The 13,003-nt window shown below is 42.5% G+C and overlaps 1 protein-coding gene across 1 annotated transcript; it reads left to right on the top strand.

Annotated features, from left to right (window-relative positions):
• The first annotated feature begins 583 nt into the window (after window positions 1–583).
• On the top strand, window positions 584–5,583 carry LOC139452734 (protein wech-like). Its single transcript, XM_071234316.1, has 2 exons — window positions 584–875; window positions 3,959–5,583. The coding sequence occupies exons 1-2, from the start codon at window positions 584–586 to the stop codon at window positions 5,581–5,583; spliced, it is 1,917 nt and encodes a 638-aa protein (XP_071090417.1).
• Window positions 5,584–13,003: the final 7,420 nt, after the last annotated feature.

Genomic DNA, 13,003 nt, shown 5'->3' on the forward strand with positions numbered 1-13,003 from the left:
CCACGACATGAGCTCACGTGACTTAGATCACGTGATCTTAACATAAATGTCACACGTCGAAGGGAGGAATGCTATACTGCGGGTACTCATAATTAAAACGTGGCTACCCTACACTCTAGAGAAAAAACTGAAGTGGTTTTCTATAAAAGGAGTAATGTCTAATGTTTAATTTCTTCATGAACACAAGGCTTCGTCGTCACACAAACCGATCTCACAGTCACGACACACATCATAATGTAATTCCTATAGTCCTATAGTTTACTTCCGTTGTGCTTTGCCTAAAGGGGATATGGACGGCTCAGAGTCCGTATGCTGTGTCTGAGTGGGGTATCTATGTTAACCTGCGCATGGTTTCTCAGTGGGCTAGCACTTGGGCATGTAAGTCTGGACTAGTACACGAAGCCACACACACACGTGGATGCACCCAGCAATATCAGTAAAATAGTCTTCATCGCATTGTTAAACTCCATTTCACCCCGCTCCCCCCGATAGATACGCCACGGTTGATTTACAAGAGAGAAGCTGTTGAATGGCCATACTGCATGTAAAGGCATAATATACAATATAATGTATCACATTTCAGATGGCGACCTCACAAAAGGGAATAGAAAATTGTCTGACATGTGCCAAATGTCACGAGATGTTTGACAAGCCCTGTACACTTGTGTGCAATCACACCTTCTGTCGGAAATGTGTCGTCAACTACACCAAGACCAGACCAGAAGCCATCAGAGCCAAGTCCCTCCTCTGTCCATTCTGCAACAAGATGACGAAAGTGTCTGCTCCTGAGAGACCAGTGGAGGAGTGGGCGGATGACGTCAAACATAGCTTTGTCATCCAGGGACTCTTGGACTCATTTGGTCCGGATTCTACAGGTAGATTATATACAGCCAATACTAAAACAAAATGTATGTGCCATGTAAGGCATTGCACAAAAATATGCAATCATCGTCTATATATACGTTTAGTACATAATTGTAAAATTAATCAGTGTGTGTCAAATTGGGTTTAATTCCAGAAATGTTCTGGAGTGTTCACTGCGTATGCATGCTTTTAACTACAAGTATATTTTTTCTCAATCCCAGTTATAAAATGAACGTGTCACACAGCTCAGCGAAATCAGAACAACATCTGTGTAGGTTCTTTCTCTAGTAGTAGTAATAGCAGCAGCTGTAGTAGCAGCCGTATCAGTAGTAGTTGTAGCAGCAGTAGTAGCAGCAGCAGTAGTAGTAGTAGCAGCAGCAGCAGTATGAGTAGCAGTAGTAGCAGCAGCAGTAGTAGTAGCAGTCGTAGTAGTAGAAGCAGCAGCAGCAGTAGTAGTAGTAGAAGTAGCAGATGTAGTAGCAGTCGTAGTAGTAGCAGCAGCAGCAGCAGTAGTAGTAGCAGCTGTAGTAGCAGTCGTAGTAGTAGTAGCAGCAGTATTAGTAGCAGTCGTAGTAGTAGTAGTAGTGGTAGCAGCAGTAGTAGTAGGAGTAGTAGTAGTAGCAGCAGTAGCAGCAGTAGTCGTAGTAGTAGTAGAACCAGCAGCTGCAGTAGCAGTCGTAGCAGTAGTAGAAGCAGCAGCAGTAGTAGTAGGAGTAGCAGCAGCAGTAGTAGTAGCAGTCGTAGCAGTAGCAGCAGTAGTAGGAGTTGTAGTAGCAGCAGCAATAGTGGTAGCAGTCGTAGTAGTAGTAGTAGTAGCAGCAGCGGTAGTAACAGTCGTCGTCGTCGCCGTAGTAGTAGTAACAGCAGCAGCACTAGTAGCAGTGGTAGTAGTGAGTTGGGTTTTCACGCCGCTTTGACCAGTAGTTTTCTGAACAGTAGATTCGATGTTCAAGTATACCTCACTCACGTATAACAGAAAAGCCCATTTGACCGAACCGAGGTAGAAACGGAACACAAATACGTTTCTTTTTGTAACACAGTCTATAAGATCTGAATGTATGTGATGATGAATAATAAGGATTTAAGTATTACTATTCGCATTGTAACTATTGTAATCATTGCTTCTTACGGTTTTTAACCGTCCGTTTATTGCTTTTTCATTTCATTTATTGTTTTCTCATCATTATAAAATATATACTGCTAATAAATATAACAAATTCATACTTTGCTAAGAGAGTTACATAATTTATCTGACGAGTTATGCCCCCTTTTGTTGCCACATCTACCTACTTCTAACGAGGGCGGTCGGGTAGCCTAGTGGTTAAAGCGTTCGCTCATCACGCCGAGGACCCGGGTTCGATTCCCGACATGGGTAAAATGTGTGAAACCCATTTCTGGTGCCTCGCCGTGACATTGCTGGAATATTGCTAAAAGCGGCGTAAAACCATACTCGCACTTCTAACGATAAACCTGCTTCACGTCAGAGAGGAAAGAAATGTTGGGAACATTTTCAAGATAATCCCTTTCCACATGAAGGGTATTTTATCCTAGTTTCGTAGAAGTCTCTTGGCTGTCATGAGGAGCTATGATGTCATCGTTGGAGTCGAAATGTGCTCCAGCTGGAGCTTCATTCAGATGGAGGTCTCAGAGCCAGATCAGGACAGTAAGGTGGACGCTGAAGGAGTTCAAAGACTGATTTGTGCACAGGCGCAGTATCGTGGTTGAAGAACACACCCTTCCTCTGCGTTCCACGTCTCTTAGTCATAATTTCATCCCGTAATTGCCTCAAACGCGCAGCACGTTATGCTCTGTTTATTGTCTGGTCTTTTGAAAGATAGTCCCGATGATGACCCTCAACATCCCAGAACACGGAGGTAATAACCTTTCCATCTGATGGGACAGTTGTTGCCCTCTTTTGTGGTGGGAGTGTCAAATGGTTTCACTGTTTTGATTGTGGTGGGAGCGTCAAATGGTTTCACTGTTTTGATTGTGGTGGGAGTGTCAAATGGTTTCACTGTTTTGGTTGTGGTGGTAGTGTCAATGGTTTCACTGTTTTGGTTGTGGTGGGAGTGTCAAATGGTTTCACTGTTTTGACTGTTATGGGAGCGTCAAATGGTTTCACTGTTTTGATTGTGGTGGGAGTGTCAAATGGTTTCACTGTTTTGATTGTGGTGGGAGTGTCAAATGGTTTCACTGTTTTGATTGTGGTGGGAGTGTCAAATGGTTTCACTGTTTTGATTGTGGTGGGAGTGTCAAATGGTTTCACTGTTTTGATTGTGGTGGGAGTGTCAAATGGTTTCACTGTTTTGATTGTGGTGGGAGTGTCAAATGGTTTCACTGTTTTGATTGTGGTGGGAGTGTCAAATGGTTTCACTGTTTTGATTGTGATGGGAGTGTAATTAGATACGATGATATGCATCAACAAAGTCAGTGATCCTGACCACCCGATCACGTTAGTCGCGTCTTACGACAAGCTACATGGGTTGCTGAAGGCCTTTGTTACCACGGTTGTTTATGGATGGATACACCTTCATGACATCATCTAACATTATGATAGGGGCACAGCTTAAGCATGTTCAGCACAACACAATGGTAAGGGTTCATTCAGAGAGATACTGCAGATATCTTTTTGTATTTTGCAATGACGAAAAACAGTATGCATATCTAGAGTTACGGATGTTACTGAGTATTTGATGCAAAGACATTCAAGTCCAAATTAAATCAAATATTTAACAAAACCTGTAACTCTGCAAAGTGTTTTTCTATTTACTGAAAGTCCAGAATCATTCCAGAATCAACAATCACCAAGCATGTAACCCGTGAACATTCAGGAGTAGAATTAATAGGTCTTGCAGTAAAAGGTGATTATGCTTGTCGTAAAAGACGACATACGGATCAGGTGATCAGGCTCGCTGACTTGGTTGATGCATGTCATCGATCCCAATTGGATGGATCGATGCTTATGATCTTAATGACTGGATTGTCTGGTCCACACTCGATTATTTACAGACCGCCGTCATATAGCTGGAATATTGCTGAGTGTGTTAAACAACAAACCAAAACACAAAGCATGTCTTGTTCTACAATGTTTCAGATTCCACTAATTGCGGTTATTGTAGAGAGGAAGGGGAGACAACTCAGACTGTTGTTTGGTGTTCTGTCTGTGATGATGCAATGTGTGAGCGGTGTGCAAGGATGCACAAACGTAATCCAGCTTCCCGCAATCATGAGTTGCATAACCTGTCAGGAGAGGTCAAGGTCACGAGACAACGAAAGGTAATATGTCACGAACATCAGAACGAATATCTTGAAGCGTTCTGTAAAGATTGTAACATTGCAATTTGTCATAAATGTTGCACTTTCTATCACAGAAGATGCGCCTCAATTGTCTCGATCGAGTCCGAAATACCAGCCATGAAAAGGGAACTGAGCAAGAAGAAAAGAGGGTTGCAAAATCGTCAAAATGAGACAAACTCACAGCTACCAAAGCAAAAAGTAAAAGTGAATAAAGAAACAGTTCGGTATTCCCAAACAGAAGCAGACATCAAGACCGCCAGTGTTGAATTAATACAGCAAATAAAACTAAAGGAACGGAAACTTCTGGATGAACTGAAAGAGATGTCAGACAAACACCTTGGACAACTGAAAGCAGACATAAAGTCAGGTGAGATGTCAGTACAGATGTACCAACAACAGGCTGAGCTGATAGACCAGGCTCTACAGTCGGAGTGTGACATGGATGTGTATGAGATGTATCAGGGATGTGAGGCTGTCCGAGACGCAGACCTGAAGGAGAGGGGAAGAATAGTCAAGGTCATTTTCAGACAAGACAGATCACAACACAACAGCCTCCTTGGCGTCCTAGATGTCATGTATGAGGATGTGTTGGGCCTGAATACCACTCACGAATTACACGACTCCATGGACGTCAGATTATCAGACAGCGAGAGTGCAGCAGGACCTACCGATGTGGCAGTGCTGGTGGTGAACAGCGAGGACACAGTTGTCGTCACAGACTACGACAACAACAGCGTGAAGTCCTTCTTTACAACGAAGAGCTTGCCACATCACGGGGTGTTAGATCTTCACAGTGGCCCATGGGGTCTGACAGTTCTGACACAAACACGTGTGGCTGTAACAGTGCCGGACACAAAGCAGATTGTAACAGTAGACGTCAACCCTGACCTGGTGCTTCTGTCCACAATCACAACTAGCAAACAGTACATGGGGATAACTGCTCTGACACCATCAACACTAGCAGTAGGTGCCCGGTCTCCTCCCTGTATTGATATCCTGGACATGACAGGAAACGTGCTGACGTCAATCAGTCCACTGCACAATGGTCGGGACATTTTAAAGTATCCCACTTTCCTATGTACCACGAGGACAGGGAACATCCTGGTGTCTGATGGTGAATCCAACTCGGTGATGTGTCTGAGTCCCGGGGGAGATGTCGTGTTCAACTACAGACCTACAGGAGACGCGGCCATGGGGTGGCCGTGCGGTATAACGAGTACCAGCACAGGCGACATCCTGGTTACAGACAACTTGCAGCGCAGAGTTCTACATCTGACTGAAACGGGTCAGTTTGTTAGGGACATTTTAACATTACAAGATGGGGCTGAGGATCCATATGGAGTTTGCGTAGATGGGAGTGTGCGGATATACGTGTGTCTTCGCAATACAGGATTTATAAATACATTCAAAAATATAAACTAAATATAAGCGTTAACGGTCAGAAAAAAACCGTAAATTGTGCAATGCAAATCTATTCAACAAATGCTTTTATAGAATTGTGACATGCATTGCCATACGTGGTTTGCGGTATATAACAGTTATCAGTTATTCAACAACTGACCTCGTTGACATTCAAGAGACAATACCTATGGCGATTAGGTAGCTCCGACCATGTGCGGTCCAACTGGATATTGTGAAAATGCTCTTTATACAGTGCCACTCTAGCTGTATCTGCAAGGAGTTGGGTTTTAGTGGACATTCGCTACTACACGTATGTGTTTTTCACTCGAGCATTGTACTGTGTTCAAAGACATAGCCTAGCAGTAGTATAGTAACAGTAGGCAGGAGCTCCTTTTGGTTGATCCGGTTGATCCAGGCGGATGCGAAGGTGATTGGCTGATCCAAGTCACGTAATCGGATAGGATGACTCATGCATCAACAGCGCGTCGGGAAAGGGCGGGGAATGAAAGGTGTGTGTTTATAAGACAGAAAAGAATTCGTAAGTAAACAAAAGTAAAGGGTATTCAATAGAGCTATGCGTATGGCGTGCTGTCCTGATTAGACAAGCAGCCCAGTTTGAATTGAGCGCGCTTGATAACTTACGTGACCTCGTCGTTTCAAATTGTTTATTGGTCATAATAGTTTCGTTTATTTCAGGCGTTAGTAGAAATTACAATTAGTGTACAACTTACGTAGTTGTTTCAAATTGACCGCGCTCGCTAGAGCGTGCGATCTGGTTTGATGAATGCAGGGTGTGTGTTGAAAGTACAAGTACCACCATAGAGACGGGTTGTGTCAACACGATATACGCCGGATAATGTAAGGAAAAAAAATGTACGTCTAGCTGGATCAAATTCATCTTGTACGGTCTACACGTTGTACACTATGAACGTTAGACAACCTGTATAGAAAAAAATTATAGACAAAATAGATAAGACTACGCAATCATAGCTAGCGGTGTCGTTTACGTTTAGCGCGCAACAACGAGGTAGTCACGTCACCCTGCATTGACTATAACGCTGAAGGCAGCCGGATTTCGAATCACCCCGCGTTGCGTACTATTGTGAACCATTTGTATAGAGGGCGTTCACTTATTCAACCCTGTCCCGACTTGCATAGTTGATGTTTCAATGCTAGCGTTTCCATTTAACGCGATGACAAATAAACCGTGCGGTTTCAGTTTTAACCGTGTAACACGATGTGCACAGTTTTACTTCAGAACGTGCTATTTTGACAATAGATAGTTAGAACCATGTCTATGTTCAATAGGAAACTGATGAGTACATGTAGCAGTGTGACAGCACGAAGCTAGGTTTGTTGGGAAAGTGATGGAAGCAATCTATAGGACATTTTCATGTTTACAATACTCACCCTTAATTCGAAGAGAGAACAAAGTTTATCATGGAAAATTGTTTGACAAGGAAAATGTTTTATTGTAAATATATGTCGAAGCAGGTTTATTCATAGCTAATGTATAGCAGAGAGACTAAGCGACCGACCGCCCATAACAATGTCAACATACCCCGGCCTTACAATTAATGTCAACATACCAGCCTCGCCTGAAGCTTCCCATTCAGAAATTGTGTGACCAGTGTCCCGTATTTATGATATGTTAGGGAAGATGTGTTGTACATTTGTTATTTTAAAAGGGATTTATTTCAGAGAGGATATATATGGGTATTCCCCCTCATTAAACCTTTCTTTCGTTGGTGTCTATTAAACGTATCTGGTATTTAATACATTTGAATGATGTAGGAAAGTATGTGCGTGTAGATGTTGTACCTATATCCGAACACGAATGTATGACACCTTTCAATAGATCAATTACGGTTCTAACCACTACACGCAACATGACTATGAGCGTGGTTAGTGTCTATAGGGTTATGTTCGCCCGAACTGTAAACAGTGACACATTGATAACAGGAAGGGTGTGTGGAATGCACTCGTCCTTGTAAGGGTAAAATACGCGTTTAAACTCACCATTTAAATGATGACATTACTTTTTAGATGTATTGGTATCAGTGAGTGAGTGAATTTAGTTTTACGCCACACTCGGCATTATTCCAGCTCTAGGACGGTGGTCTGTCAATAAACGAGCTTGGACCAGACAATCCAATGATCAACAGCATGAGCAGCGATCTGTGCAACTAGGAACCGATGGCACGTGTCATCCGAGTCGGCGAGACTGACCAACCGATCCCGTCAGTCGCCGATAAGCATGGGTTACTGAAGGTCGATTCTATAACCCAGACCTTCACGGGTGTAGTATGACGAAGACTATATACTAATATGATCGCTTTTTTAACATACTCACAAGTGTGCTGTGAAGAAAAGAGTGTCTTCCAAGATTCCCTGCACGTGTAAGACAGTATAAACTCTACAGTAGTGTAGCCTGACAAACAGTTTCATATTTATAGTAAGCGGGTGGGCTTGTAATGGTCGGTGGACTTGCGGCGACGGGTGGGCTTGTAACGGGGGCGGTATGCTATGTTTATTTCTCCTGTGTCGTAACATGACATCTCTCCTTGAAAACATTTTTTCACAGTCCGGACAGGTGGCAACCCCCCCGTGGTGATCCAATACGGTGTGCGATTAGAGGGTATGAAGCTTTCTTTTATACCCTTGACTCTGTTGACGCTTCAAGGCAGCAAGTGCCCGTTCCACCACAGCCTTCACCTACGACACATGTTGTATTTTCACGGGTTGGGGTGTTGTCTTCGATCCCTGTTTGGTTGTCATCGTTTTCATTTTAGGTATTACCTGTCTCTTCTTTGTCTTCAGCGTCGACTTCTTGGCTGCTTGTGGTTTCTTTCTCTGTTGTGATTTTCTCAACGTAGTCTTCCTAAATATATCTCTAGGGTCAAGTCTAATCTCTGATGCTTTCTTCATGTTGTTCACGTCCAATACGTTTGCTGGCGAGAGTAAAACTGTTTGTCGGGCTACACTACTGTAGAGTTTATACTGTCTTACACGTGCAGGGAATCTTGGAAGACACTCTTTTCTTCACAGCACACTTGTGAGTATGTTAAAAAAGCGATCATATTAGTATATAGTCTTCGTCATACTACACCCGTGAAGGTCTGGGTTATAGAATCGACCTTCAGTAACCCATGCTTATCGGCGACTGACGGGATCGGTTGGTCAGTCTCGCCGACTCGGATGACACGTGCCATCGGTTCCTAGTTGCACAGATCGCTGCTCATGCTGTTGATCATTGGATTGTCTGGTCCAAGCTCGTTTATTGACAGACCACCGTCCTAGAGCTGGAATAATGCCGAGTGTGGCGTAAAACTAAATTCACTCACTCACTGATACCAATACATCTAAAAAGTAATGTCATCATTTAAATGGTGAGTTTAAACGCGTATTTTACCCTTACAAGGACGAGTGCATTCCACACACCCTTCCTGTTATCAATGTGTCACTGTTTACAGTTCGGGCGAACATAACCCTATAGACATGTGTGGCGGGCGAGTTCATTCATCAGAAATCTGTCATTTACGATGTGTTTATAAATTTGAACTGCTAAACCACGCTCATAGTCATGTTGCGTGTAGTGGTTAGAACCGTAATTGATCTATTGAAAGGTGTCATACATTCGTGTTCGGATATAGGTACAACATCTACACGCACATACTTTCCTACATCATTCAAATGTATTAAATACCAGATACGTTTAATAGACACCAACGAAAGAAAGGTTTAATGAGGGGGAATACCCATATATATCCTCTCTGAAATAACTCCCTTTTAAAAAAACAAATGTACAACACATGTTCCCTAACAAATCATAAATACGGGACACTGGTCACACAATTTTTGAATGGGAAGCTTCAGGCGAGGCTGTTATGTTAACATTAATTGTAAGGGCGGGGTAGTGTATGTTGACATTGTTATGGGCGGTCGGTCGCTTAGTCTCTCTGCTATACATTAGCTCGTTGTTGCGCGCTAAATGTAAACTGCTAGGTTGCTGATTGCGTAGTCTTATCTATTTTGTCTATATTTTTTTTTCTATACAGGTTGTCTAACGTTCATGGTGTACAACTTGTAGACCGTATAAGATGAATTTGATCCAGCTAGACGTACATTTTTTTTTCTTACATTACCCGGCGTATATCGTGTTGACACAACCCGTCTCTATGGTGGTACTTGTACTTTCAACACACACCCTGCATTCATCCAACCAGGTCGCACGCTCTAACGAGCGCGGTCAATTTGAAACGACTACGTGAGTTGTACCCTAATTGTAATTTCTACTAACGCCTGAAATAAACGAAACTATTATGACCAATAAACAATTTGAAACGACGTGGTCACGTAAGTTATCACAGCGACTGACTGGTTTTTCTTGAATATCTATGTATATATATATATTTTATAAAGCCTATTTTGGCACAGTTTCTGTTTTTAAATACCCCCCTCCCCCCTGTACATCTCGCAACCCTATATACAGGTCCAATAATGCTTCTGTAGGCGTTCGGAGGGCTCTTTCACGACATTAGCTGATTAAAAGACGGCTTTTAATCATTGCTTTTGTTTTGTTGCTGAAAGCACATGAGAGCCCCAGGCATCTTTGTGTTTTTAAATACTTCACACCATCAAAGACATACACATTTCTGTCTCGATACATCTCAGTCATATTCTTCTTTACCCTCATGATGTCTGCACCAAAGACGACTGTCGCTCTCGATAGGATATTTTAAATATTCTAAAATACATGAAATCCCATACGCCGACAGATGACTGAAACTTTTCAACGCAGTAACTTGGGTTAAATTTAAAGGTACGCTATCTATTTCTCTTGAATATACACAGGGTTTATTTTATTGTAAACTCGCGCGGTATTTTAAAATATTGAGACTGAGGATGTTTTATCATTCATGTTTAAAATGTTCAGAGTCATATACGCCAACTGCTACGAGATGAAACTATTTTCCTAAAGTTGACGGATAAAATATTCTCTTAAATATATTTTATATTCGCGAACTCGCGAAGGTGTTCGGGAAAAGGGAACGACGTCCTGCCCTTCTGGTAGCACCCACCATTCACACAATTTCCATAAAAAAGTATATAAGTACGTCACAGTGCCTCTCAAGCTGTAACGGCAACGAGTTGGGTTCTCGTGCAGCCTACCTACCTACCTACTGGAAAAGTCTACACAGTGCCTCACAACAAAGAATAGTCCACATGTTTATATAACACACTATCACCGTCCGTGATATACCGGACCGGAATTTTACACACCACTCAAGCATCTAAAAATAGTAACTTCCTCACGACTGCTTACATTAAATAGTACTACATTGGTGACGACTAATCGTAGTCCAAACACAATGCAATGAGCGTCTACCGAATCTCAATAGAAACATTTTGACTCTGTTACAAATCATTGATCAACAGAATAATAACAGAATTGTCGGAGGTGTGTTTCGAGGGCAACTGTATCATGGCCATAGTGGGACCCAGGACACGAAAGTTCACCTGAATATCTGAAATGTGTTCACCTGATATTGCGGTCCTGTATTTGATTGCATTTTATTTATCTAAAACTGTAATTCGGTCATCGAAAGGCTTTTAAAAGTGATACACATGAGGAAGAGAATTTATGGATGTCCATTGCTAATCACCATCAGCGCCAATCATCAGTTGTCTTCCCTTGTTTCTGCCCTTTGTTATTTTCCACCTTTTGTTTCTAATTTTGTTGTCCTTACCTTACATATATATCCTCTTTGCCTCGTGGCTTTCATTCACCTGATGAAGGAGTAAGCATATACTCCAAAACGTTGTGTTCCTCATAATAAAGAAGTTGACATCCATAAATTCGCTACCTTAAAACTGTGATGTGGTTCCAACTCCGGGCACTGAGACGGGATGCCAACAATTGGTCAACCTTGCTTGCTTGTTTGTTGTTTGACGCCGCGCTCCGCAATATTCAAGCTATATGTCGGCGGTCTGTAAATAATGGTGTCTGGACCAGACAATCCAGTGATTGACAACATGCGCATCGGTCCAAGTATCTGGTTCCCGTCTGTTATCCATAATGATAATGCTGGGGTTGTTTAGATTGAGCAGTTGCTGATGTTCGAACCAGTCTATGAGCACATCACCATTATCATCAGATCAAAAGTGTGTATTGGATAGATTTCATGAAATTGCTGCGTCTGCTAATGGTAAACCTCTGGACATCTGTGGTACTATACAAGTATGGATCAAACTTTGCAATTTTGAGGTTGTGCAGAAAATACTTATATGCAAGGACTTGTTTGATAGGTACATATCTCCTGTCACAATTAAAAGTCTGCATTGTTTTAAACAATTTGGAATTGAGAACAAGAAGAGGAAAGACAAAATCTACAAAGAAGACGATGTGAAGGGTGTCTTTAGCTAAGACTGTTGTTGTGAGGAGAGACATCTATGACGTGCAGAACTGGAGGAAGCTTCATTACGCGTTAAACATCTCTGGAAATAGAAATCACCAAGAGATTCAGAATGATGTGTTGTGTGTGTACTCAGACAAGGGAGAGAATAGAAAGTTGATTGTCTTGAAAAAGGTTTCACAAAATGTACACAGCACTGTAACTGGTGGTCACTTGAGATCTGCAAAGACACTGGAAATAATTAAGCAAAGGTATTGCTGGCCACGGATTGACAGTGTGGTGGAAGATTTTTGCATTCTTTGTCAAACACGGAAAGATCCATCTGTGACGCCTTATCTCTGCCTCTGTGACTCCTTATTTCTATCTCTGTGATGCCTTATCTCTGTCTCTGTGATGCCTTATCTCTGTCCCTGTGATGCCTTATCTCTGTCCCTGAGATGCCTTATTTCTGTCTCTGTGACGCCTTATCTCTGTGGCTGTGATGCCTTATCTCTGTCTCTGTGATGCCTTATCTCTGTCTCTGTGGTGCTTTATTTCTGTCTCTGTGATGCCTTATCTCTGTCCCTGTGATGCCATATCTCTGTCCCTGTGATGCCATATCTCTGTCTCTGTGATGCCTTATCTCTGTCTCTGTGATGCCTTATCTCTGTCCTTGTGATGCCTTATCTCTGTCCCTGTGATGCGTTATCTCTGTCTCTGTGATGCCTTATCTCAGTCTCTGTATCTCTGTCTCTATGATGCCTTATCTCTGTGATGCCTTATCTCTGCCTCTGTGATGCCTTATCTCTGCCTCTGTGATGCCTTATCTCTGCCTCTGTGATGCCTTATCTCTGCCTCTGTGATGCCTTATCTCTGCCCCTGTGATGCCTTATTTCTGTCTCTGTGATGCCTTATTTCTGTCTCTGTGATGCCTTATCTCTGTCTCTGTGATGCATTATCTCTGTCTCTGTGATGCCTTATCGCTGTCCCTGTGATGCCTTATCTCTGTCTCTGTGATGCTTTATTTCTGTCTCTATGACACCTTA

Source organism: Haliotis cracherodii, unplaced genomic scaffold (assembly GCF_022045235.1).
Source record: "Haliotis cracherodii isolate W230 unplaced genomic scaffold, xgHalCrac1.p SCAF_10, whole genome shotgun sequence".
Taxonomy (NCBI): Eukaryota; Metazoa; Mollusca; class Gastropoda; order Lepetellida; family Haliotidae; genus Haliotis; species Haliotis cracherodii.